At 40.5% G+C, this 26,356-nt stretch overlaps 1 protein-coding gene across 4 annotated transcripts in view; it reads right to left on the bottom strand.

Annotated features, from left to right (window-relative positions):
• The window catches only part of LOC126428285 (F-box/LRR-repeat protein fbxl-1-like), a 57,874-nt gene that overhangs the window by 14,911 nt on the left and 16,607 nt on the right, over positions 1-26,356 (bottom strand). For all 4 annotated transcript variants that reach the window (XR_007576811.1, XR_007576812.1, XM_050090201.1 and 1 more), the window contains exons 4-6: positions 20,950-21,254; positions 6,430-6,615; positions 2,588-2,767 (exon numbers count right to left, since the gene is read on the bottom strand). Coding sequence is in view for 2 of the 4 variants with exons in the window: in XM_050090201.1 (XP_049946158.1) it covers positions 2,588-2,767; positions 6,430-6,615; positions 20,950-21,254 (671 nt within the window). In the remaining 2 variants the exon portion in view is untranslated. The remainder of the gene's footprint in view (positions 1-2,587; positions 2,768-6,429; positions 6,616-20,949; positions 21,255-26,356) is intronic.

The raw sequence follows: 26,356 nt of genomic DNA, 5'->3' as shown, positions 1-26,356 counted from the left end.
TACATTCAGTAGTAGTACATGTGAATACCATCTGCAAAATGTGTCACAAATACAGTTCATAGTAAGTGCTTCACATGGCAGTTCTACTGCATGAACAGCGAAAAGCAGTATGTGATAAACCTTTTTTATTGCATCATTTTGTAGGGTTCTCAAAGAGAAAAAGTTTCATAAAGGTTTTAACTTACATGAATGCTCTCATTCTCAAATACTGAATGACTAGAGAAGGGATATTCTCATGTCATGGGCTACACTGACTTTTTACTCCAACCCCCACCCCTTTGATATGCGGGTGTTCTTGCCCCCCAGAGTGATTCTTTCCAGACTGTACATGGTATGTGTACCAAGTTTAGTGGGAATCGCTTCAGCAGTTTAGGAGAAAATGCGGAGACACAAGTATTCAAGTTGAGTCACTTAAAATTACCACTGGAAACACCTCCCAAACCACCACAAACATGGAATAACCAATCTACAGACCAAAAGTGAGGAGAGGGGCTGGTGTAATTGGTTAATACAGACCACTGAGAAATACATGGAAGTATGATTTTCAATACATACTCATGTTTTTTAAATCGAAACCTGTTGTTATTTTTAGCACGACTGAAAATAGAAACAAATACTTAATCAATGTCGTTTCTTACATTGTAAAATGTTAATTACATCCAGAGTAATTTGTAATGTAAAGCTGACGCTTGAGTAACTCCTCAGCAATTTAATCCGTGTATCAGAGAGGAACGAAGTAATTAGGGATACAAAAAGAACAGTGATGTAACGTAGGTACAGAAGAGACTTGAACAGCATGTTATGTCCACATGCTAACATTTCTATTAGACTTTTTCTCTGAAGAATATTGTATGGCACTGATTTGTTAGAATAAAATGTACATTAACATGAGAATTAAGTTATACTTACAAATTTGTTTTTTGTTTTCAGTTACAGAATGTAAAAGAGTGTGTCCTTACATTTTAGGCCAAAAAATGTTCAAAGCGGTGCCCATTATTTGCTGCACACATTTGCAACCTACCGCATAATGAATGTCTTACATGACGCAGTACATCTGGTATAATGTTGCCACAGGCTGCCTCAATACAATGTTTCATATCCTCTGGGGTTGTAGGCACATCACGGTATGTGTATTCTTTTAATGTAAACTACAGAAAGAAGTCTAAATGTGTAAGATCAGGAGAACTGGCTGGCCAATTTATCTGTCCCCTATGTACTATGAAACACCCATCGAACGTTCTGTCAAGGGTCAGCCTAATGTTCACTGCAGAATGTGCAGGGGCACCATCATGTTGATACAACATACATCTACACGTTTCCAGTGGGACATTTTCTAGCAGTTTTGGCAGATCATTTTGTAGAAACTTGGATGTATTTTGCAGCTGTTTGGGTGCCTTAACGTAAGCAAGGACCAATGAGATGGTCACCAATTACTCCGCACCATACATTTACACTCCACAGTCACTGTCGCTCTGCCTGTCAAAGCCAGCAAGCATTATCCACGGACCAGTAATGCATGTTTTGTAAATTCACTGCACCCCCCATTAACAGAAATTCACTCAATTATTAAAGTCATCTCCATGCAATTGCTAATGCAACGACACATGATACAGGTGAAATTTGTGACAATGAAGTATGCAAATTACACTACTTTGACTAATTACACTGTCTCTAGCAATGTCACGTGAACTTGTGTGGGTTTACGGCAACAGCAACTAATACACCAACTGCACCTGCTTCTCCTATGATGGGTTTGCATTTTATGACCATACAATTGTTTGTAGATGTTTTCAAATGTGCGGCACATTGGATGATCTCTGTCCGGGTACCTTTCTGCATATAACTTGCAGGCTGCAACTGCATTTTGTCTACATTCGCCATAGAGAGTATCATCTCTGCCTTTTCAGTGTTAGAGTAAACCATTTTGAAAGTTCTTACAACATTGTGCACACTGTTGTACTTTCGACCTTCTCACATTCCTACTGTACATACTTCTGTTCTTACTTGTGTACAGTACACTATCACAGACATCCGGTAACACAGTGTACTACAGTTATTCTGAGTACAAGGACTGATTCAGCAAGCGTTACATGCAGACGCAGAGACAGCCAAACTCGTAAACATCACAGTCTTAGTAAACATACCCCTACGGATCTTGTTTGTTACAACATACAACTGAATGTCTGAGGTCTCAAGTGTCAACTTTACACTACAAATTACTCTGGATGTACTTAACCTTCTACAATGTAACAAATGGCATTGATTAAGCATTTGTTTCTATTTCCAGGTGTGCTAAAAATAATAACAGGTTTCCATTAAAAAAACTATAAGTACATGTTGAAAATCGGACTTCCGTGCATTTCTTAATGGTTTGTATTAACCAATTACAACAGCCCCTCTCCTCACTTTCAGTCTGAGGAATTGGTTATTGAATGATTTTTGTGGTTTGGGGGGTTTTACAGCAGTAATGTTAGGTGACTCACCATGTATATAAAAATAAAACAACTGTTCACCACTTCATGAGTTACGATTTGATTACTCAGTTACTTTGCCTACATAGCACTGCAAAGCCAGCAACATTCCTTACATTTCAAGCTGTTCCAGATGGTAGATCTGAGAGAAGGCGGCATCAGATAGCAAATGACAACCTCTGACAATGAGTTCCCGCAAAGCGGGGCACCCGCGGCTGATGGCAATTACTGTGTCGTCGTCCAGACCGTAGCCTCCTCGTAGGTCCAGAAGCCTCAGTTTCGGCAGTCCACCGTCCCTTAAAAACATAAGCAAGCAGACAGTTCATATTGTGGCAGATTATTTTTCTTCACAATAGAAAAAATTAAAAAGAATAATTTTACAGGATCTGCTAACAAGGTGAGGGCACACCCTGATCATAAATTTTGACGACTGATGCGCTAATCGAGTGCCACTCTAAAGTACCTGTTGTGGGAGAATTTAGGACATGACACGCTATTCAGTTTGGACCACGTAGAATTATTGTCGGAACACATGCAAACGGTGTTTTTGTGAATCAGACCAAAAACATGATAGTTTGCCAGGTTTTGACTGGTTTTAGATATATTTGACAGATAACCAACAGTCAGATTTCGAGATGATCATTATACAGGAAAGGGGGAGGAGAGGACACAACAACAAAATTAGAGTAGGGTACACAACATCAAATTAAGCAGAGTTTCCACATAACCATAGGTCACAAATGTGCCACCATGATGACAGGGCCACAAAATGGCAGCCAATCAGAGAAGAGCATGCGGAAGTTTGTGTGTGTGTGTGTGTGTGTGTGTGTGTGTGTGTGTGTGTGTGTGTGTGTCCAGTAAATGCAGGTTGTATGAATAAACTGCAGCTGTACTTTTTAAAATAAAAGTTAATTCACGCTTCTTTACGTTTGCAAGAATCCTTTGAAACTCATGATTAACAACACCGCAACTCCCAGTACCACCTGTCCACTATCTTATAGCAGTATTGTTTCTCCAGTACAGGTTATTATCTTAATAAATTAATGGGTTGCAGTATTATTAGTGTAGTCGACTTAATAGTCAGGCTTTACCCAGTAAACATCACAGAAAATTCGTGTCTAATGGAAGTACCCATGGATAGGAATTTGAAGTGTGCATAGATCTGACTGTTCAGCTGAAATCTTCAGTTTCAGTTAATTTAAACAGTAATTGCACTCTCTAACATAACTGGTATTATATGGGGCAAGTTAGTTCAAACACACACACTTCCACACACTCACTGTTGATTGCTTGTGTTTCTGGAAGTAGCTCAACAATGGTGCATTTTCAACTGCTTCATCCTCATTTAAATCTTGATCTATACACCAAAAGCCACTTTACAGTGTGTGGAGGAGGGTACTTGGTGTACCACTGTGATTTCCCCTCCTTCCTGTACCAGTCGCAAACAATTCACGTGAAGAATAATTCTTGGCAAGACTGTGTGAGTGCAAATCTCTTTCTTTTACCTTCACAGTATTTTCACAAGACTATTTTAGGAATGTACATTCCCAGAACTTTAACAGGAAGCAACATTGGGGAACAGCTCTTTTGAAGTGTCTGCCAATGAAGATGGCTGAGCACATTTGTGGCACTTTCACACTCACTAAACAAACATGCAACAAAACATACTGGATATTTTCTATTTCCTCTATCAATCCTGTCTGGTACTGGTCCCAGACTGAAGGGCAACACTCAAGTATCGTTCGAAAGATCGTTTTGTAACGTACAGCCTTTGTGCGTGGACTCCACTGAGGTTGCAAGTCACAGGAAAGTGGTACGCACGTATACAGATGGCAGTAGTATCGTGTACACGAGGTATAAAAGGGCAGTGGATAGTTGGAGTACTCAGGTGATTCGTGTGATAAGCTTTCAGACATCATTATGGCTGCACGACAGGAGTTAACATACTTTGAAAGTGAAATAGTAGTTGAAGCTAGATGCATAGGACATTCCACTTTGGAAATTGTCAGGTAATTCAATATTCCTATATACACAGTGTCAAGAGTGTGCCAAGCATGCCAAATTTCAGGCATTGCCTCTTACCTGGGGCAACACAATGGCTGTCTGCCTTCACTTCAAGATGGAGGGCAGCGCCATCTGCCCAGAGTTGTCAGTGCTAACAGACAGCCAACACTGTGTGAAATAACTGTAGAAATCAATGTGTAACATACGATGAATGTATCAGTTATGAGGGTGTGGCAAAACTCGGCATCAACGCCCCACGGCAGCAGACGACCTACACGAGTGCCTCAGCTAACGGCACGACATCGCCTATAGTGCCTCTCCTGGGCTCGTGCCTGCATCAGTTGGACTGGAAAACCGTGGGCTGGTCAAATAAGCCCCAGTTTCTGTCAGTAAGAGCTGACGGTAGGGATCGAGTATGGTGTAGACCCCCCCCCCCCCCCCCCAAGCCATGGACCCACGTTGTCAACAACGCACTGTGCGGGGTGAGGGTGGCTCCATAATGATGTGGGCTGTTTTTGCTGGAATGGACTTGTGCCTATGGACCAAATGAACAGATCATTGACTGGAAATGGTTATGTTCGGCTACTTTGAGACCATTTGCAGCTGTTCAGACTTCATGTTTTTTACGGATAACAATGCGCCATGTCAGCAGGCCAAAATTGCTCGTGATTGGTTTGGAGAACATTCTGGACAGTTCGAGCAAATGAGTTAGCCACTCAGATTGCCTGACATGAATCCCAGTGAACATTTCTGGCACATAATCAAGATGTCACTTTGTGCACAAAATACTGCATCGCAACATTTTTATACACTACCCATTTTTATCATATGTTGCATATCTGTTGTTGCTGGCAATGGTCCACCAGGATTTAAAAAAGTCTGAATCATCACAGTGTAGCTTTGACCACTGTTCTGTCTTTTTCCACAGAGTGAATCACCTTTTCATGTAACGTAGATGCATTGACAGTCTGTGTGGGACTAAAGTCTTCCCTTGACATACCTAAATCGTCATCCTGCAGAATGTCAAAGTTGAATTCCCTGGCAGGCAGACCTCATCTGTACCAAAGTTATCCACACACCTCAGGACTACACAAGCTCGACCTATTCTCTTACGCTCGCTATATTACCACGCAGAAAATGTACAACATATTCATCCCTTTAGTGGATTCCAACAGCTCCACAGCACTCATAGTCTCACTTGATAGGTCACTACCCATATTCACCAAGACTATCAATTCTGTATCTGTCATTATCATACTGTGCAAACTGAACTTCAGTGGACACATCTGCAGTGTATTTGGTATCACCTACATTACACTTGAAACATGTGACAATGTCACACTAGCAGTGGTCGTTCGCAGCTGGATTGTGACCCATATCCAGAAAATATAGTCGAGGACAACACAGTATCCATCACCAACAAGTGGCACTACTTCTATATGGTCCTGAAAATTTCATACTCCAACAATGAAACTGAGCCATGTTGATCCCAATGACACCACATCATTGTCCCTCACTCCACACAAACTATATCATGTAGTCTCGACATATCGCCTGGAAATGCTCCTAAAATTTTTGTACTTAAAGACTGTTATAGAGGCACCGTGGCTCAGTATTTCTACAGGGGACTTGCAATGAGTTGTCATGTGCACGCTATGTTAAGTTGCTGCAGTATGGTGGGCAAAAGGAGATCTGACACAATATTAAGAGGTATCCCATGACCTTCACAACCTCAGTGTACAACAAATTCTGATAAATGTAACCCAACAAAAAGTGCTGTAAACCATACAAGAGTGAGTAGCTACTACTTACCAATGGCTGGAGAACAATTGGCTAAAACTCTGTGCCATTCAACTCAGTTTCATTAGCTGGAAACCTCAGTAATTTTAATTACCTCTAATCCAAACAGACTATACATTCACGAAAATTTTTGCGTGTTCACCACGTAACTTACATAAACGCCAGAGCGGCTGTGCCGGGTGGTGCCGGTTTGATGATCGCCATCTTAAGTACCTTCAAGTTCTTCAGACGTCCCAGGGCAGTAAAAGCCTCCCTCGCATCGTCGCGGACTATGTCGTAACCGTAAAGTTGCAGACATTCCAAGCTGTCGGCACAGACTGTCAGCAATGGTAGAACACACCTGTTAACGACGTGAAAATTATTTATCACATTTCAGAAGTCCAAAGAAACACAGTACCTTCTATTCTAACTACAAATTGACGGTTCTTACCCTGCCACTACTATGTCAGTTACCAATGGAATATGCAATATCATTACTATTACTTTCACATCCATTTTTTTCAATAAGGACAGAAACTGAAACATGAGTTAAAATTTGGGCCACAGCCTTAGACTTGAACGCAGGTCTTCTGCTTATTAGGTAGATGTGCTAACGACTACATTGCCGTAGCATCGTCACTAAGACAACTGCACAGACTACCCTTCTCCAGTGCCCTCCCTGATATAAACTTTAATTCCCATCTTCAGCCCATTTCCCCCTGCTCAGATTGTCAGTATTGCCGAGACTCTCCGACATTGGAATAGCACCTCAGCTTAGTACATAATGGGGAAATCCTGCCCGTACCTCAGTTGTAGGTAACCTATCGATCTGATGTTTATCTCCGATAAGGATAGAAGCTGAAGTAATGAATTAAAATTTGTGCCACATCCAGGACTCTAACCTGGGTCTCCTGCATAATAGCCAAGTGTGCTAAACACTATACCTCTGTAGAATTTTGGTTACCACAGCTGCACGCACTACCCTACTCCAGTGTCCTCCATAATACAAACTGCAATCCCACTTTCAGCCCATTGTCCCCTTTGGGCTGGAGGCAGGAATTAAAGTTTGGGTTAGGGAGGGAATTGGAATACGGTAGTCTGTGCAACTCTGGTAGCCACAATGCTATGACAGTATAGTGGTCAGCACACCTGCCTACTTAGCAGGAAACCCAGGTTCAGGTCCTGGCCGTGGCACAAAATTTAAGTCATTACTTCGGCTTCTGTTGTTGTTGTTGTTGTTGTGGTGGTGGTGGTGGTGGTGGTGGTGGTGGTGGTGGTGGTGGTGGTGTTGTGGTCTTCGGTCCTGAGACTGGTTTGATGCAGCTCTCCACACTACTCTATCCTGTGCAAGCTTCTTCATCTCCCAGTACCTACTGCAACCTACATCCTTCTGAATCTGCTTAGTGTATTCATCTCTTGGTCTCCCTCTACAATTTTTACCCTTCATGCTGCCCTCCAATACTAAATTGGTGATCCCTTGATGCCTCAGAACATGTCCTACCAACCGATCCCTTCTTCTAGTCAAGTTGTGCTACAAACTTCTCTTCTCCCCAATCCTATTCAATACCTCCTCATTAGTTATGAGATCTACCCACCTAATCTTCAGCATTCTTCTGTAGCACCACATTTCAAAAGCTTCTATTCTCTTCTTGTCTAAACTATTTATCGTCCATGTTTCACTTCCATAGATGGCTACATTCCATACAAATAGTTTCAGAAATGTCTTCCTGACACTTAAATCTATACTCGATGTTAACAAATTTCTCTTCTTCAGAAAGGCTTTCCTTGCCGTTGCCAGTCTACATTTTATATCCCCTCTACTTCGACCATAGTCAGTTATTTTGCTCCCCAAATAGCAAAACCCCTTTACTACTTTAAGTGTCTCCTTTCCTAATCTAATTCCCTAAGCATCACCCAACTTAATTCGACTACATTCCATTATCCTCGTTTTGCTTTTGTTGATGTTCATCTTATATCCTCCTTTCAAGACACTATCCATTCCATTCAACTGCTCTTCCAAGTCCTTTCCTATCTCTGACAGAATTAACCATACAGTAAAGGTGCATGCACTTCAGCTTCTATCCTGATCAAAGATAAAACTGAGCCAGACTCATGTGTCTCCAGAAAAATATAATTCCATCACATGAATGCATTTATTTTTGTAAAAAGTACACCCATAATTAACAAATTCTATCTTTATGCATTAGACATAATGGCGCGAGTCAGGCCCCGGATAGACTGTTAGAAAATTCCATTCATTACAAAATAGAGTTTGCACTTCTCGGTTTTTAATACTACTACCAAGGCATCATATGTGAACAATACTTTTTTGCCTCTGCAAAGTGTGTATTCAATATTTAGTGTGCACACGTGATACTTAATGTGTCTGTGCTGTCACCTGTCGGTTGCTCATGTCTCGGAGTTAAAAAAAAGTGCCATTTTTAAATGGTATTTCAAGTACATAGGCACAATTTACTCTCTCTCTAGATTAAGACTCTACAGCAAGATTTACATACTTTTGTCTGAAGCATTTTCTTCATTTTGTCAAAGATGGTGCTGTAACTGGAGGAACAGAAATGGGTACACAATCATAATTTACAGTACGTTACTCGATGGCCCTTGAATACCCAGTGGCACGTGGTCCCACACTTCCATGCTGCAAGGGTAGGACAGGCCAGTATTTCCTAACTTCTGACTGGAAACCCCATTCACAACATTGTATTCCTCCAACAGAGAACTACTCGGCGCACCACTGTGGGTGTGGCTTGAGGTGAACGCTACTCTACTTTTCCAGTTAAAGTGCTCAAACGTAGTACTACCAACTTCAATATACTTAGTGATCTGCTTTTCTAATGATTGTACAATGACAGAAGCATATCTGCAGGAATGTCAGCACAGACGTTTCTGATGTGGTCAACCATGTTTTCACGGCCTGTTGGCACCTTTTAGCACACCTTATCTTTTAAACATCCCCACAGAAAAAAACCGTGACCTAGTGAGCCAGTTAATAGGGCAACCTCTGTTGATAAACTGATCAGTGTAAACACGGTCTAATCTCTCCTCGCTTCAGTGGCATAATGCACTGGGCAGCCATCATGCTGAAACCACAGATGCTGTTGAATGTACAGGGAAACATCTTGCATTAGTACCGGTAGTTCCTGTTCCACAAATGTTCGATATTTGCGTCCAGTCGTCATGGCATCGATAAAATACAGATCAATGAATTTGTTCTCCACGATGCCACATCGTATGTTAACTGACCGAGGACATTTATGGTCAGCTTGTCGTAATCAGTGGGGACTGTCTACATTCCAGTAATGCATGTTATCCCAGTTAATGCTACCATGGTCCGTACATGTAGATTCATCAGAAAATAGTACCTCAGCAAAGAACGTAGGGGTCATTTGCATTTGTCGATGTACCCATTCACGAAACACTGCCCGATCGCGGAAATCAGTGCCATGAGGTTCTTGATGCAGTGACAAGAGGTATGGATGATACTTATGACAATTCAGTATTGTGACAGTACTGCCTACGGACATATCGGAGTCGCAGTGTAACTGCCGGGTGCTGATCCGTAGACTGTAGTGCACTGCTGCTAGTACAGCTATTTCATTAGATTCTCCTATAACATGTTTGCTTTGGTCCCTTTTGCCAGTTTATACGCTGCTGTCAGACATAAAGGCATTCACAGACTTGTGAAAGAATGAACGAGAGTGAGCTCTCTCTGGAAAACGCTCGGCATACGAGGAAACAGCAGCCTCGATATTTCTCCTACATTCTCCGTAAATCAGGATTATTTCAGTTTTTTCTTCTGGCAAGAGCCATTTACATGTCTGTTCCCCAAATGATAGGGAGGTGAGCAGGCAATAAACACTGTAAAAGTATCGTAATGTTTACAGTCGCTACCTGTTCTACGTCTACACGATGCACGAGCTCCTGTGGGTGTATTGCTCAGTTACGATACATCGTAGTTAGCTACACAGCGACAGTGGTGTGTCAAGTAGTCTCCAGTTCGATATGTTAGAGGAATACAACATTGCAAATGGGGAGTACAATTAGAAGTTATGAAATACTGGCCCGTCCTACCCTCGCAGCATGGAGGTGGGTCCCACGTGCCACTGGATACTTGAGGGCCACTGAGTACCATGTCATAAATCACGACTGGGTACCCATTTCTGTTCCTCATTTCAGCGCCATCTGATGTAGATTTTGATTACGTAGATTTCCCCGGCATATACGGAGTGTTCCAAAAGAAATGAGCCAGAGGCATAATTACAGAAATTAATACCCGTATGTTAGAAGCATTGACCCTAGCTGTTGAGACACTTGTCCCACTGTGACACAAGGCAGTGAATGGCTGCCTCGTAAAATTCCTGGGACTGTGTTGTTAACCAGTTCCGCACGTACAGCTGAATGTCGCCGTCCACACGAGTGCAGGAAAGGTTATGCTGACATTCTTCTTTGACCAAGATGGCCCCCGTCTGATTCACTTCCTGCAGCACTGGACAACAGTGAATGCCCAGTGTTACTCACAAGCCTTGACCACCCATTGCCAAGCTATCAAATCAAAACGACCAGGCAATCTCACCAGTGGGGTCATTCTGCTCCACGACAATGCAAAGCCTCATACGGCCAACACAAGCGTGGCACTCCTGCAGAAATTCAAATGGGAGGTTCTCGGCCACCCTTCATACAGCCTGGACCTCTCTCCCTGTGATTACGTTTGGTATCCTTAAAAAGGATCTGAGGGGCAAACGATTCACCTCAGATGATGATGTAAATGCAGAACTGTTTAACATCGCAGCCCCGGGAATTTTATGAGACAGCCATTGACTGCCTTGTATCACAGTAGGACAAGTGTCTCAGCAGCCAGGGTCAATATCTCTAACACATAGGTACTGGTTTCTGTAATTACACCTCTGGTTCATTTCTTTCTGAACGCCCCTTATATTAACAGATCAAATTCTTGCCAGGTCTCCAGCTGGATTAAACAGTCATCTGTACACAACATTTCCACAATCCACTTGGCCGCCATCATATGGTGAGAAAAGCTAAGCCACTGTCACCGATAACTGATTCAAACTGTGAACGACATAACCTTTATATGCAGCATATAAAGGTTCCATCATTCACGGTTATCGATGAGAACAGCTTAGCTTTCCTCACCTGATGATGGCACCCACGTGGACCACAGAAATAGTGTGTGCAGATAACATTTTGATTCAGCTAAAGACCCGACAGGAATTTGATGATGTAGATTTTGCTGTAGAATCGTAATCTGCAATAAAAGTCAGGGGTTCCCATTAAATATTTCAAAGTTTCCCTGGCCACCCATGCATTAGATGGCATTGGGGGTTGAGTGTGGCATCAACAGATGTCTCCCTGCGAGACAAACAAATTGGAATTACAACTTTTTTTGATTGGATGTGTAGTTTGAGGTATTTTGGTTGCTTGGTTGATTTGGTGGGAGGGACCAAACAGCGAGGTCATCAGTCCCACTGGATTAGGGAAGGAAGTCAGCCATGTTCTTTTGAAGGAATCATCCCAGTATTTCTCTCAGGTGATTTAGAGAAATTACAAAAAACCCAACTCAGGATGGCCGGACGCGGGTTTGAACCGTCACCCTCCCAAACGTGAGTCCAGTGTGATAATCACTGGGCCACCTCACTTGGTACTATGTGCTGCTTTGTTTTCTTTATCACAGTCAGTTTTAACAGGAAATGTGAAAGCTGTCTGTTGGCTTATTGCCTTATAATCAGAATACCGCTACAAAATCTTTATCAAATGAAACTTCATAATCCTACTCATTTGCAGATGCAAACAGTGTAAAATACTGTCACTGAAGCTACCATCGTCACAGATCTAGCAGCAGGAGAGATCCCAACCAATGTACACATTTATTTCAAATGATTTCAATTCCAAATCAAGTTTTCATTGGCTATAAACAAGGCTCTAGTTCAGAAAGAAAGAAAGCGGGGGTGGGGAATGGTGATGAACAGAGAGTGGGTGTTGGCAAGGAGGAACTGGACATACACAGAGAGAGAGAGAGAGGGTGGGTGGGGGGAGGAAGTGATGGGAGGGGGGGGGGGAGAGAGAGAGAGAGAGAGAGAGAGAGAGAGAGAGAGAGAGATATCAGGAAGTATATCCAGTTCCCAAATTTATCAATTACAAGGTACTGTCAGGTTCACTAGTCTCTGTACTAAACATCTTTGTGAACAACACACACAGACACATGGCTATTCAAGAAGGAATAGATTTCAAAAATTTATCTCTCACAAACTGCAAAGGGTAGAAGTGCAATTACAATTTCCCTGAACAGAGAAAGGTTAAGATTTGCAGTTTCAAACAGTTATGCACCCAAGGTGAGCACCATATATTACATGACAAACATCAGAAAGGCATCTCCTTTTTCGTCACACACAAATTGGCCATCTCTAGTTATTGAACTCACTGCTTTGACAATTTGACATCTTACACCCTGAAGAGCAGCAGGCATACTTAGGACAAAAACATGGTCTTTTATGGGCCCCCACAGGTAAAAATCACCTGAATGACCACCAATGATGAAACTGATCATCTGATCCTCCTTCAATCCAGCATTCAGAAATGGTGTGATTCAGTAATGTCAGATGTTGTTTGAGAAGTAACACATCTTGTACATAGCTGATGTTATGTGAAAATCACTTGGTTGGGGAAACAAGCTGTTATCTAGACCATGTGGATATGACATTCCTGTGACACGATTTTGGAAAAAAATATGAGTTGGCCATAAACTTTGTTTTCAGATATTACACAGATGATGATGACAATCTTAGGTGTGTGTTCTTTGTTTGGAGTAATTACAATAGGATTTCACTCACCCAAAATCTAACAGTGTGTCGATTAACTATACCGGTGTCATGGAAAATGGATTTATCTAAAACAATTATTTGTTTGGAAATGTGTCTTCTTCCAAATCCTCTAGAATAGCAGTACAAAATTTGTAACTTTTGGTGTTGTCATTGGGATACAATGCATGGAATAACAGCAATCTGCACGGTTCACGATGCAGGTGGTGTTTAGGTTCATTTCTTGCAGCTCCTTTTGTAATTCATGTAGATACAAACTATATTTTGATCTGATGTATGACAATGACTCACACCTCCCCGTATGCAGACACAACTATCAATCCCATTCATAAATGCACATTCCATATTTACAACAGACTGATTTTGCTAACTGTAGCACACAAAACTATTATCCCTGTGATGTTGTCATTTTCCTACACACAAACTGTGGTGTTGATTGAACTCCTATGTGCACTCTTCAAAACTTCCTACTTTTCTCAGTTTAGGAGTGTCTGAGTTGCATTTCTACCTCCTGCAATTTGTGAGGGGTGAATTCTAGGATTCTGCTCCTTCTTTTTGAATAATCCTGCACTTTGGCATCTTACCAAAAAACACACAACAGGCGTGAGGCTGACTGCTGGGCATTCATTAATGGGCAATACCGAGAAAATGATCTGCACGCTGGGAAATGCCCGTACTAGTACTGGAGAAATTGTGTGAGAACTGGATGTGGCAGCAGCATTTCCTATAATACAACCACTACACTTAACATGCCAACTGACTGCTGCAATTCAGTTGGGGCTTACTCAGCTGACAAAATCCACTAAATTAATACCTTGTTAATTTCAGAATATACTGATTTTGGTGAAATAAATATGTATTTCAGAGTGAATTATTATTCCCTGTCTGAAATCTGTCACACTGTCCTGAATAGTAGCAAAGGACACGAGCCAAAATTACTATTAACATTCTTGCATTTAAAGTATCAATTTTGTAAATAAAAACCACCTTCTCTTGCTGCACCATATTTTATTTCCCCAGATGTATTTCACCTTTTCTACTTTAAGGCATCTTCAAAGGGATCTATAATGATACAGTTTTGTATTGATATGTGTTATTTGTAGATTATAAATCAATCCACTTTTTGTTTTTTATGTGAGTGTGTGAGTGATTACTTACAGTGCTTACCTCCTGGATGTCCAGCATGTGACCAGATGAGGGGAAACACAGATGCCAATCAAAAACGTGAAGAACTGTAAGTAATCATTTATTTTACATAAAAAACGAGATGTGAACTATTTTATAATCTACAAAAACACATATCAAAACAAAACTGCATCATTCTAGATCCCACTGAAGATGTCTTAAAAAAAAAAAGGTAAAACACATCTGGGAAAATAAAATACAGTGCAGTAAGAAAAGGCAATTTTCTATTTTCAAAATAAATATTTCAGTGCTTGCTGTGGAGGATGGCCACACAAACAAATTTGTTAAAGTAGAGGTATTTATTAATTTTAATCCTTTAGGATCGTGCCCGACTTGTCCTAATTTTGATTCTGGTATCAGTACTGTCACCATTCAGTGTGTACCTACAGCCAGACCTATCCTGCACTGCTGTTTATAGATACTCCAGTTGTTTAACAATGCTCCCCAACTTGTTTCATCCAGTTGTTCCCTGTCTAGCATGTTGTCCCCCCTACCTTCTCGGTCAATGTCTTGTCAACCATCCTCATGAAGTACTTGGCTAATGTCAGTCTTCTCTTTTGTACCGGACTGAAATCGGTTATACACTCTCGTACAGTTTCCGGCTTGATCTGTTGGTCCAAATGTCACTTCATTTTCTTTGTACCACAAATGTCTCTCGAGACCTTTTGTCCCTCGTGCTCTGGCCAAATGCACACTCTCTCACCGTGGTGGACGTCTCCGTAGTATACGATGCAGAATTTCTCATTGCTGACATACAATGACTCAGTCTGGCTTTCCAGGACAGGTTTTTCTTTTAAACAGCTTGTCTTTGCAACATATCATAGTTTCTGTAGTGTTTGGGACCTGTCTATTAGCACTTGTCGGTTTGTAACTTTCCTGTTACATTTTCCCAAGGTAACGAAAGCTGTTCACATTCCCCACTACTTGTTCTTCAGCCTTCCAGTTCATCTCTGAATTCGTGATCGTGATCTCTGTCTTACTCTACACTAGCTTCTGTTTGGCTTTTGATGTGACAACAGCAAGAGTTTTCCAGTGCCATTTGTGCACCTTTTTCGTTCTCGTGTAGCAGTGCCATATCGTCAGCAAAGCCTAGGAAGTCTACCGTGGTTTTGTTTTATTTTGTACACAGTTTGAACAGAATCGGTGACAACTCATTTCCGTGATGAAATCCTTTCTTTATTTAAATATTTCCAACACTAAGCTTCACTACTCGACCCTGGCAGTTGTGCCCATTGAGGTGTCCTTAGCACCAAGGGGCATAATGCAATACTTTATTTCTGAAAGCATGTTGGTTTCATTCAGTATTCCAGTACACCACATTATTCTCATTCTTTTGGCAACAAAACCATATTTTTCAACAATCTCCATTCAACCCCAAATAACCAAATAGACCCTACAACAGCATAACCAGCTGAATAAAACACTTCTTCTTTAATTTAGACTAAGACATTTTATCTTTAAGTGACATCTGTACCCACAAATATCTGACAACAAGCAGTACATGCTTGAAACAGGTAGCAGTGTGTTGAATCGGTGGTAGTCAAACTTTTTTACTCGAGATCAAATACTGAAATTGGAAAGGGGTGGCGGGGGTCATCTTGGTCTGCATATGTACCAATCCTATTATAAATTGATAAAATACATAAATTAGTATGTTGTCAGACAGAGTGACTATAGAAAGGGCATGATAAGTTGGCCATCAACTTGCAAGTATAGACTGTTAAAAGTCTGCACCATTTGGAATACTTCGTGTTGACTGTTTTCCGTTAAACGTAAACATTCATGCCTGGAAATGTCACAATTAATAAAATGTTCTGGGCTGTTATGCCATGGTTGAATGGATTTCACCTTAAAACCATTCAACCACAGCATAATAGCCCAGAACAGTTTATTATTTGTGTCTGTTCTCTGTTTCAGACTACCACCACCCTCAGGACCCTGAAGCTGTGAGTTTGTAATAGCCTGACAAAGTGTTGTGTTGTCTGTGTGGATGAATTATTGATTATCATATTTTATGGACTATAAGAAACACTTTCTTCTTCAAAAAATTGCCTCCAAAACTCAGGTGCGTCTTATACTTGAAATTAATATAAAAATGTCCAATGTTTGATTTAAAATTCCCAGCAATCTTAACAATGGTCATATATTCAATGCCACAGTAAACCTATCTCTATCTGGCAACACCGGAATATACTGGCAGCAGCAATGCACCAATGATACGAACACGAGTTGCGGGGATTCACAAGCTTGCTTACATTGTCTCCCTCCTGCCCCGCCATCACAAACCCAGAACACTGTCTAGCCTATGATGCATCACTGCAGTCTACAGTGCCAGTGAAGATTTGAAAGTGATTTGTGTTATCGGTAACAGTACAATATTTTTCTTGGTAGCTAATCTCGTAATGGAAAAAATACAAGGTATTTGTGTAGGCTGTAAATTGAAAGTAGTAGCACATGCAGAACAACATGGAAACAGAGCAGCTGAGTGGAACTTTGGCCCTCCACCAACAGAAAAAAACCATTCATGATTGGGGCTACTAAAGGAGAACTGAAAAAAATGAGAAAGACTAAATGTGCAGATAGAGGACTAAATACAAAATGGCCGAAAGTAGAGGGTGACGTACTGAAATAGATTCAAGGACACCATCAAAATGGCATTGGAATTAATACAAAAATGATTCAACAGTCATAAGTGGAACTTGAAAAGACTTTAAGGGTGGAGTTAGTTGGTGCTATAAGTTTATGAAGTGTCATGGACTTAGCACGTGAACCAAAACATAATATTTCAGAAAATGCCACACGAGTATGAGGAGAAAATATTACATTTCCATTGCTTTATTATTCAATATCAAAAGAAAACCAGAGTGGAACTAAGTGAAACGGTGAATATGGATGAAACTCCTCAGACATTTTACGTGCCAAGTAACAGAGCTGTTGCAATGAAAGGTGTGGTGTCACCGCCAGACACCACACTTGCTAGGTGGTAGCCTTTAAATCGGCCGCGGTCCATTAGTATACGTCTGACCCGCGTGTCACCACTATCAGTGATTGCAGACCGAGCGCCACCACACGGCAGGTCTAGTCTAGAGAGACTCCCTAGCACTCGCCCCAGTTGTACAGCCGACTTTGCTAGCGATGGTTCACTGTCTATATACGCTCTCATTTGCAGAGACGACAGTTTAGCATAGCCTTCAGCTACGTCATTTGCTACGACCTAGCAAGGCACCATATTCAGTTACTGAATGTATTCTGAACAGATAATATTGTGAATCATGTACTGTCAAGAGCGTCATTCATCATTAATGGATTAAAGTTAAGTATCAAACTAATTACGTCCGCTTTCTGAATTCTCATTCCTTGTCATGTTCCAGACCTCACGTCAGTATAGTACTTCCCTCCTCGTGCGTGCATTTCAACCTCCTCTAGTAACACGGTGTTGGCTCTTCTGCCAACACAACAAAAGGGGCTAAAACTAACTATAAGAATAAGTGGACATGAAAAATGCACTAAACTGTTGTCCTTTCACGTTGTGCTGACAGTACTAAACTTAATCCAATGGCCTCCAACAATCATTTTCAAGAGCAAAACAATGACAAAACCTTCTGAAATACTGCCAGGTGGTGGTGTTCACATACATGACAAAGGCTGGATGGACGAGGCTGGTATGAAATTATGGACTACCTGTAACGTAGTGCGGGAGAGAAGAAAAGGTGCTTTATCGAAGAAGAGTTCTGTTCTTGTGATAGATCAGTTTAGTACTCATTTGAAAAATTCTGTGAAAAAGAAATGAGACAGGGAAATACAGAGTTTGCTGTTATTCTGGGAGGACTTACTTCATAACTGCAACCTCTCGATGTCTCAGTAGAGAAACTATTTAAAGTGTGTATGAGAGAGGAATGGAACAAATGGACGATGAATGAAAGCCAACATGAATTCATGCTGAAGGGAGCTTTAAAATGACCTACAGTCAAACAAATGTGTCAGTGTACAAAACAGTCATGGTCTAGAGTGAGAGAAGACATTATTGTTAAGTAAGTGCTGCATAAGTAATGCTCTCGATGGCAGTGAAGACCATCTAACATATGAAGAGGGCAACAATTATAACGAGGAGGAGGAGGAGGAGGAGGAGGAGGAGAAGTAGTAGAAGAAGAAGAAGAAGAAGAAGAAGAAAGTTCAGATGATGATTCTCAGGGATTTTAAAGATCAGTTCAGTTTCATAAACTGCACTCTAATAACAAAAATGGCAAAAAATGTTATTTTCTTAAGAAACTGCTTAAAAATTAAGATGCATCTTACAGACTGTAGTGTCTTATAGTCCAGAAAATACAGTAATAACATTAATTTTACCCAAATTTAAATGCATTATGCAATAGAAGACACTGTTAAAATATTTACTAAGGTTGTGAATGTCATTTTTCTTGTACTCGTTATGTTGCATTACAACACCCTTAACCTCATGTCATACTCCCTGTTACCAATATGTATTGCATTTGAAGGTAACTGTCTCCGTAATGTGCATTCACAAAACTGTGTTACTGCCAAATGAAATTTATACCTTAGTAGCTGATCAGTATGACGCATGACACACACACACACACACACACACACACACACACACACACACACACACACACACACACATCCATGAGTTCTCAACACTAGAAAACAAAATGACAAATGAGAAAACATTCCCCCTACAACACTCTGTAAGCTTGCTTTGGCTATCTGCCCCTGAGATAAGTGACCAGCTTCACTTAGCTTGTGGCCAAATCAAATTCACCAGCCTCAATTAAAATTAAGCACCTCTTAAAATATTATGGTCCTTGTAATTATTTTGTTTTATCACTGATCAGAAAAACTATCTTCTGAAGAAGTGCTTAATTTTTTTTTCTTTTCTCTAGATGTCCATTATTATAAAATATGGCTGACAACTGCAGGCTGGCCAAATACTCAATTTGGGCCACATACAGGGTGCAGTTTAACGATCACTGTGTTAAATTAAACATAAAGTGGAGTAAAAAACTGTAACCGGCAGCAGAAGAAACAAAATAAATAGTTAATAGCAATATTTCTTAAACTTTATGATTTCAAAATGACTTAAGTGGTGTCAAAATGGCCATGTTTTACAGTCTATAAACACACTGCAACACACTATGTGTGTACTACAAATCAAGAAAAGCGAAGGAATGCAAAATTTGTAGATGACGAACAGGTCTAGTACCGACTGTTGCAAAGTACAGAAATGAACTGAGTAAAAGCATTAAACATAATGGCTCAAATAATGGTATGATCATGTAAGATTGGAAGTAATGGTACCAAACATTACTGCAGATGTTTAAAGAGTTACACAATTTTATTAACCTCCAACTTTCTTAAAAGTACCTAAGCAATAATTAGATGTCCACGGTACAGGAAGAGCAGTATTAGTTGTAAATTTTTAATCTGTTTATTGCACATCAGTTTCAGCTACTGTATACCTGTCTTCCGTGCAATTATATCCAAGTCATGGCAACTCATCATAAACAAAATTGTACATGGTACCATCGACATTGCACATGACAAACAATTAGTTTAATTGTTTGTTATCTGTAAGGTCAAGTGGTACCATGCGGGATTTTATTTATGCTGAGTCGTCATGACTTGGATATAATTGCAGTAATTTTAACGTAATTGAACTGTGTCAGTGTGTTGCGTTTTTAACTTAGTGTCCTCCATGTCATAGATTCCACACTAATACGCTTATTGGCTTGTTGCTCAATCAGCCTTACGGTCTTGATATTTATTCATTATGGTGTGAGAATGAGTGAAGAGAGGATGAGAGAGAGCATGGGGGAGGGAGTGGGGTTGGTTATTTAGCTTGCTTGGTCCCCAGTTTTGATCTTCCCATATTTATGTGTTTTGTTTTCACTCACTGTGCTTATTTATGGTTTCTTCTCTTAGTGCACCACTGCACTATTGGTCCCACTGTCCTGTTTTATTTATTTTGACATCTTCCCTTTTCAGGGATTTGATGTTTTACTACGAGCCTTGGGGGTGTCTTGGTGTGACAGTGTGAACTATTGTCAGTACATTTTAATTCTGATTTTTTTCTGCCTGTTTAAAGGCTTTAAATAGATCTACTAAAATATTTAAAAAATCTCCTTACAAATTCTCACAAAAATTTAATTTTTAAATTTTTTTAAAAAAGATTCATATGCTATTTTGATCATTTGTATTACACGAAATCCTTTACTTCCTATGTAGTTCACTTGAAGATACTGGTTGTGACCAAAAAAAAAATCGCCAATTATAGCTGTCTTGAGGTTCATTTTACTCCATTCACTATGAATTGCCCTGAAGGTAACAACGTATAGCTGAAATCTATCTGCAATAAACAGATTATAAACCTTCATTATCTTAAATCTCATTAATTTGGTTGTGGGGCACACTGTTCCTGATTGAAACAAACCTAAGTAATTAGATGTATTTTCAACTTTTTGTATCCAGTGGGTACCTATGCATACATGAGAATGAAATGTGCTGAATGTCCACCTGTCACAAAAAAAACCTACACAAGATATTATGTAACTTGAGAATATTGACTACACATATAGAGGGTATATCAAGTCAGCTTGATGAGAATTTAAAACAGTGATATGAGGAGAGGTTACAAGACTCACTTTTTTCCAGCCATTGTCCATTTTATGCGTATGGACTTAAGGGTGTTCCTCTTGGCATTCAGAAAGCACCTCAGATCGTCCATATCGACAGTTGTGGATCTCAAGTCGACCTCGGCCAGTTGCGGGCACCCGTCCCCCAAGGGTCGCAGTACGGGAGTGCTTTTTGTGAAGCGTAGGACTACATTCAGCACACGGAGGTGCTGCAGATGAGACACTACCTCCGAAAATTTCTCCGACTTCAGCAGTTCACTGGGTATTCTCAGTGTGTGTATTCTGGAGCACTTCTCAACCAAATTCTTCAGCACCTGCAACAGGACAACAATTTACCTACTAAACAAGCATTTAAAAACAGAGGAATGAGAAACCTCGAGAGGAAAGAAGTGCCTGTAATAGTCATTTAAGCATATGTTTTCTGTCTGTTCTGATGCTTATAACTAGTTTCCCGCAATACGAGTTCCAAAATAGAATTGCAGATGGATCACTGCAGGAAAGAAAGGTAAAGAAGTGTTAGTGGTGAATAGACATGCAGCCACCTCATCCACAGCCACAAACTGACTACTTGCCATGTAAGAGACAGGCTGGTATTCACTATCAACAGGTTTCAGTCTCATCTGACACAGCTGGTCCAACCACCCGTACATACATCAGAGCAAAATTTTTACTGGGAAAAAAATACTCAGTAATAGAGCAGAATGGAAATATACTTACTTCGGAACGAGGTTTCCACAACGATAGTAATAACTGGAAAATGTGTTTAGCATCTGGGTCATTGAGTATCGAATCTGACGCAACTGGGGTCACCATAGCATATGTCTGTGGTCCCTAGGTGATATACTAAAATGAAGTTTCTAAGTCAATGCAATCAAAAGATCCAGCCACTTATTTTCAATATTTTGATACTTGCAAACTCACTCATCAAAGCCTATAGGGTCTTCCCATTTACCTGGAATCGTGACATTTACCAAGAAGCAAGGTTTCACAGTACAAGTATATGGAAAAAACCAAAACTGTTAATTTATAGCTATATCACATGAATAATTTTTTTTTTCCATTATTTGTTATGTGACATCTCTCTGCCCATCTGTCTGTTAAGATGCCTTTTCCTCAGGAATGGATAGAGGTATTAGGCTGAAATTTATGTAACATGCTAAGGTTTATGGATCCTCAGTGATGTAAAAAAAATAAAGATTTTATGTCAATGCAAACAAACGATATGGCCATTCATGTCACATTTGATACTTGCATGCTCACCCCTTGAAACCTATAGGGTTGACTTAGAATCATGAAATTTGGTGAGAAGCAAGGTTTCACAGTGCAAGTAAAGGATGAAAAAACAGAAAAATTTTATTTTTTAATTAAATCACACGAAAAGAAAATTTTTTGTTAAAATTAAAACATTCCGGGAAGTCTTGAAATTCACAGGGTCAGTATCTTTCCAGTATCAATGTCGAGGACAGGCAAATATCCTAATGATCCTCAATCCTTGTGTTGGATCAACGTGTCTTCGTACATAACTATGTTTATACAGAACTCTCAGAATGTGAGTCCTACTCGCAGCTGGCCAGTTTATATTACAATTAGGATTTAGAGCTTGTAACAACTGCAAATAATAAGGAGGTAGTTGGAAGTGTCTCCTTACGTCCGCACACAGAACACACTGGAATTGCTGATTCACGACTAACCTTCCAAACTGACTTCTTATGGCTTGCATGAAAGATTCTCATTCATTCAAGATGTTCTTCAGCCACTCTTGGTCATTCCGTACTCTTCCCTTTGTGCACAGGTATACAAACAAAACTGAGTTGCATTTTCATTTGATGTATTATTTATAACTGTAAGTTGAATGTAACAAATGCTACAAAACATCCATTTTCAAACTACCTGTATTAAATTAATGAAACTTCAAACAAATTTTCTACAGTAAAATATTAGAGCATAAAACATTCACCAACATTCTGATTGATTATTCAAAGATTTGCAACTAATTACTGTCAATAATTGCATGTAATTAGAATTCTATTATTCCCAAAAAGTATTTGTGAAAATGTTGTCTTTGGTGCCACTGAAGATAAATCAGTGTCTTTTACACTTAAAGACATAAATACTATCTTTTAGTAAGTATCCAGACACCCAAACATAATACAGAATTGATGGCTTGATGTCACGTGTGATGGACCCTCGGACCGTCACCACCCTCTTGTAGCCCAACAGTTGATCTATCAACTCTGAAGCAAATTAATAATTTTCATAGCACTTCACACACTGAGATAGAGATACACTGCGGAGAGAGGTAGGAACAGTAAAATTTGAATAAACAGTATTCATTATACACATCTTTTAATCGCCTTTTGTTGTTGAAAGTTGTAGGCTCGTATTCCATTCTGAAATGCACCTTTTTATACTTGTCAAGAGGATGCTCGGCTTCATTTTGTTAAATACATACACTTTCAGTCATTTTACTTCAAAATACAAATTAACATCAACCACCATGCTAACACAACACACACAACTTGTAGTCCATCCTCGCACTTCAAACTTGTACTACTGACTGCCCAAAGACAAAGATATACCTCTAATAACATACAGAAAAGAAAATACTATCACATATCGGTCTAGTCCATTACATTTCGGGCATACAGCTGCACAAATAAAAATTCTACCACTGATATTTTAGCCATGTATCGTCTTGCCATCCTCAGAGTAAGTCTCGCAAAGAGTTGAAAATGGACATACATTACATGATCAAAAGTATCTGGACACCGCCCCAAAAAAAGACTTTCCATATTAGGTGCACTGTGTTGCCACCTACTGCCAGGTACTCCATATCAGCAACCTCAGTAGTCATTAGACATCGTGAGAGAGCAGAATGGGGTGCTCCTTGGAACTCACAGACTTTGAATGTGGTCAGGTGATTGGGTGTGACTTGTATTAGTCTGTTCGTGAGATTTCCACACTCCTAAACATCCCTAGGTCCACTGTTTCTGATATGATAGTGAAGTGGAAACGTGAAGGGACACATACAGCACTATAGTGTGCAGGCCGACCTCGTCTGTTGACTGACAGAGACCGCCGACAGTTGAAGAGGGTCATAATGTGTAATAGGCATACATCTATCCAGACAATCACACAGGAATTCCAAACTGCATCAGGATCCACTGCAAGTACTGTGACAGTTAGACAGGAGGTGCGAAAAATTGGATTTCCAGGTGCTCACAAGCCACACATCACACCGGTAAATGCCAAACGACACCTCACTTGGTGTAAGGAGCATAAACATTGGACAATTGAACAGTGGAAAAACATTGTGAGGAGTGATGAATTGCGGTACACATTGTGGTGCTCCGACAACAGGATGCTGCCAGCATGTGTAGTGCCAACAACATAATTCAGAAGTGGTGGTGTTATGGTGTGGTCGTGTTTTTCATGGAGGGGGCTTGCACCCCTTGTTTTGCATGGCACTATTACAGCACAGGCCTACAATGATGTTTTAAGCACCTTCTTGCTTCCCACTGTTGAAGAGCAATTCGGGGATGGCATTTGCATCTTTCAATGTGATAGAGCACCTGCTCGTGATGCACGGTCTGTGGCGGTGTGGTTACACGACAGTAACATCCCTGTAATGGACTGGCCTGCACAGAGTCCTTACCTGAATCATATAGAATACCTTTGGAATGTTTTGGAACGCCGACTTCGTGCCAGGCCTCACTGGCCGATATCGATACCTCAGTGCACCACTCCATGAAGACTGGGCTGTCATTCCCCAAGAAACCTTCCAGCACCTGACTGAATGTATGCCTGTGAGAGTGGAAGCTGTCACCATAGCTTAGGGTAGGCCAACACCATACCGAATTCCTGCATGTGTCCAGATACTTTTGATCACATAGTGTACATCGATATATTTGTGCAAAATCGTCCTTGAAACTTACAATTGGAAAATGAAGTATAAATAATTGTTTATCATTACTTTTGAAAAATATAAGTCCATGATCATCATCATAATTACATTAAGTGTCTATTAATGCAGATGCTTATAAATTTTTATATAACTATATGGTAGTGGATTTCTGGGTTTTGAGTTTTCAACTTGGGAATCAGCCATTTCATACGATCACAGCTCGGTTAGTACATTTATTTCACCATAACCAGTCATGTTACAGCCCGCCAGCATAAAAAGAGGTGCTGAGTATTGTGCTGTCAGTAGAGAAAAAGTAACAGCAGAACGGGTCAATCGGGAGAACTCGTTAACTTCAAATGTGGGCTGGTCATTGGATGTCACCTGAGTAACAAATCCATCAGCGAAATTCTGACCCTTCTAAAGCTGCCCGAGTCGACAGTCGGCAGGGCAATTTGTGAAGTTAAAATGCGAAGGAACAACTGCAGCTGAACTCTCATCCTGACAGATGGGGATTATCGAGCATCGTGGACGGTGGTCATAAATAATTGTACAAAATCAGTGGAAGCGATCACTTGAGTTACAAAGTGCTACCAGTAGTCCAGCTAGGACAGTGACTGTGCATAGGGCAGAAAGAATGGGGCACACTGACGGAGCAGCTCCTCATCATCAATGTAACCTTCTAAAACACCACTAATTTTGCACCATACATTAAGTCTTTCATTCACGTTAATCTTCCTTCTGTTCTTTGTATACAAAGAGAAATGTTTGTCTGTAGTTACTACACAAGTACCATAACTCTTGTTTGGAATAACACCAATAGAAAATGTACGGTAGCTAATAATATCTCTCTCATTATAGCTCTCAAGTCCTCCAAGTGCTGAATCACCTCCTCGTAATAGAGCAATTGTAAGCCAACAATTACCACTGACAACCTCTGTAGTAGTGCAAGAAAAATTAATCTTACACCCTACAAAAGTGATAGGTCCTCCAAGCAGTTGCTGTTGTACAGGCTGATTAGGTTTAAAATCAAATGTATCTACATTTTTGTAAATCGGTAGTCTCGGTCTTCTTGAATATCTTCTCCTTCGGTATGGCATGGCTGTCTGTACTGTGCGGCTGCCTCGAGTCGACTGACGTGCGGCTGCCTCAGTAGCAGTGACGTAGTTACTGATAAGATGGGCGCGGCAGGAAGTTGCGGCTCTGATAACTGCAATGGCGGCACCGGAAACGAGCAATAACTGCAGATCGCGCTTAGTTAAAACTAGAGCGCGATCCTCCAGCTCTGGCGGCAGCCAGGCGAAGCTCGTTCAAGGTCACCCGCCTTACGTAGCTGCAGCGGCTAAGTGATGTGCAGCTCAAAGTTCTTGTACTACTGATACTTTATATGGTCTAGCCCAAGCAGCCAAGCACCTCATTGTACAGAGGTACACAATATTTGTGTTTGCTGTGAAAGACTTCTAATCAACTTTTCAAGAGAACTTTCCAGGCAGTACGCCATGCCATCAAGACAAG

The sequence above is a fragment of the Schistocerca serialis genome, chromosome 12 (genome assembly GCF_023864345.2).
Source record: "Schistocerca serialis cubense isolate TAMUIC-IGC-003099 chromosome 12, iqSchSeri2.2, whole genome shotgun sequence".
Lineage (NCBI taxonomy): Eukaryota > Metazoa > Arthropoda > Insecta > Orthoptera > Acrididae > Schistocerca > Schistocerca serialis.
Note: the sequence above shows the minus strand (reverse complement) of the source record. Positions and strands in the feature narration are given on the sequence as shown.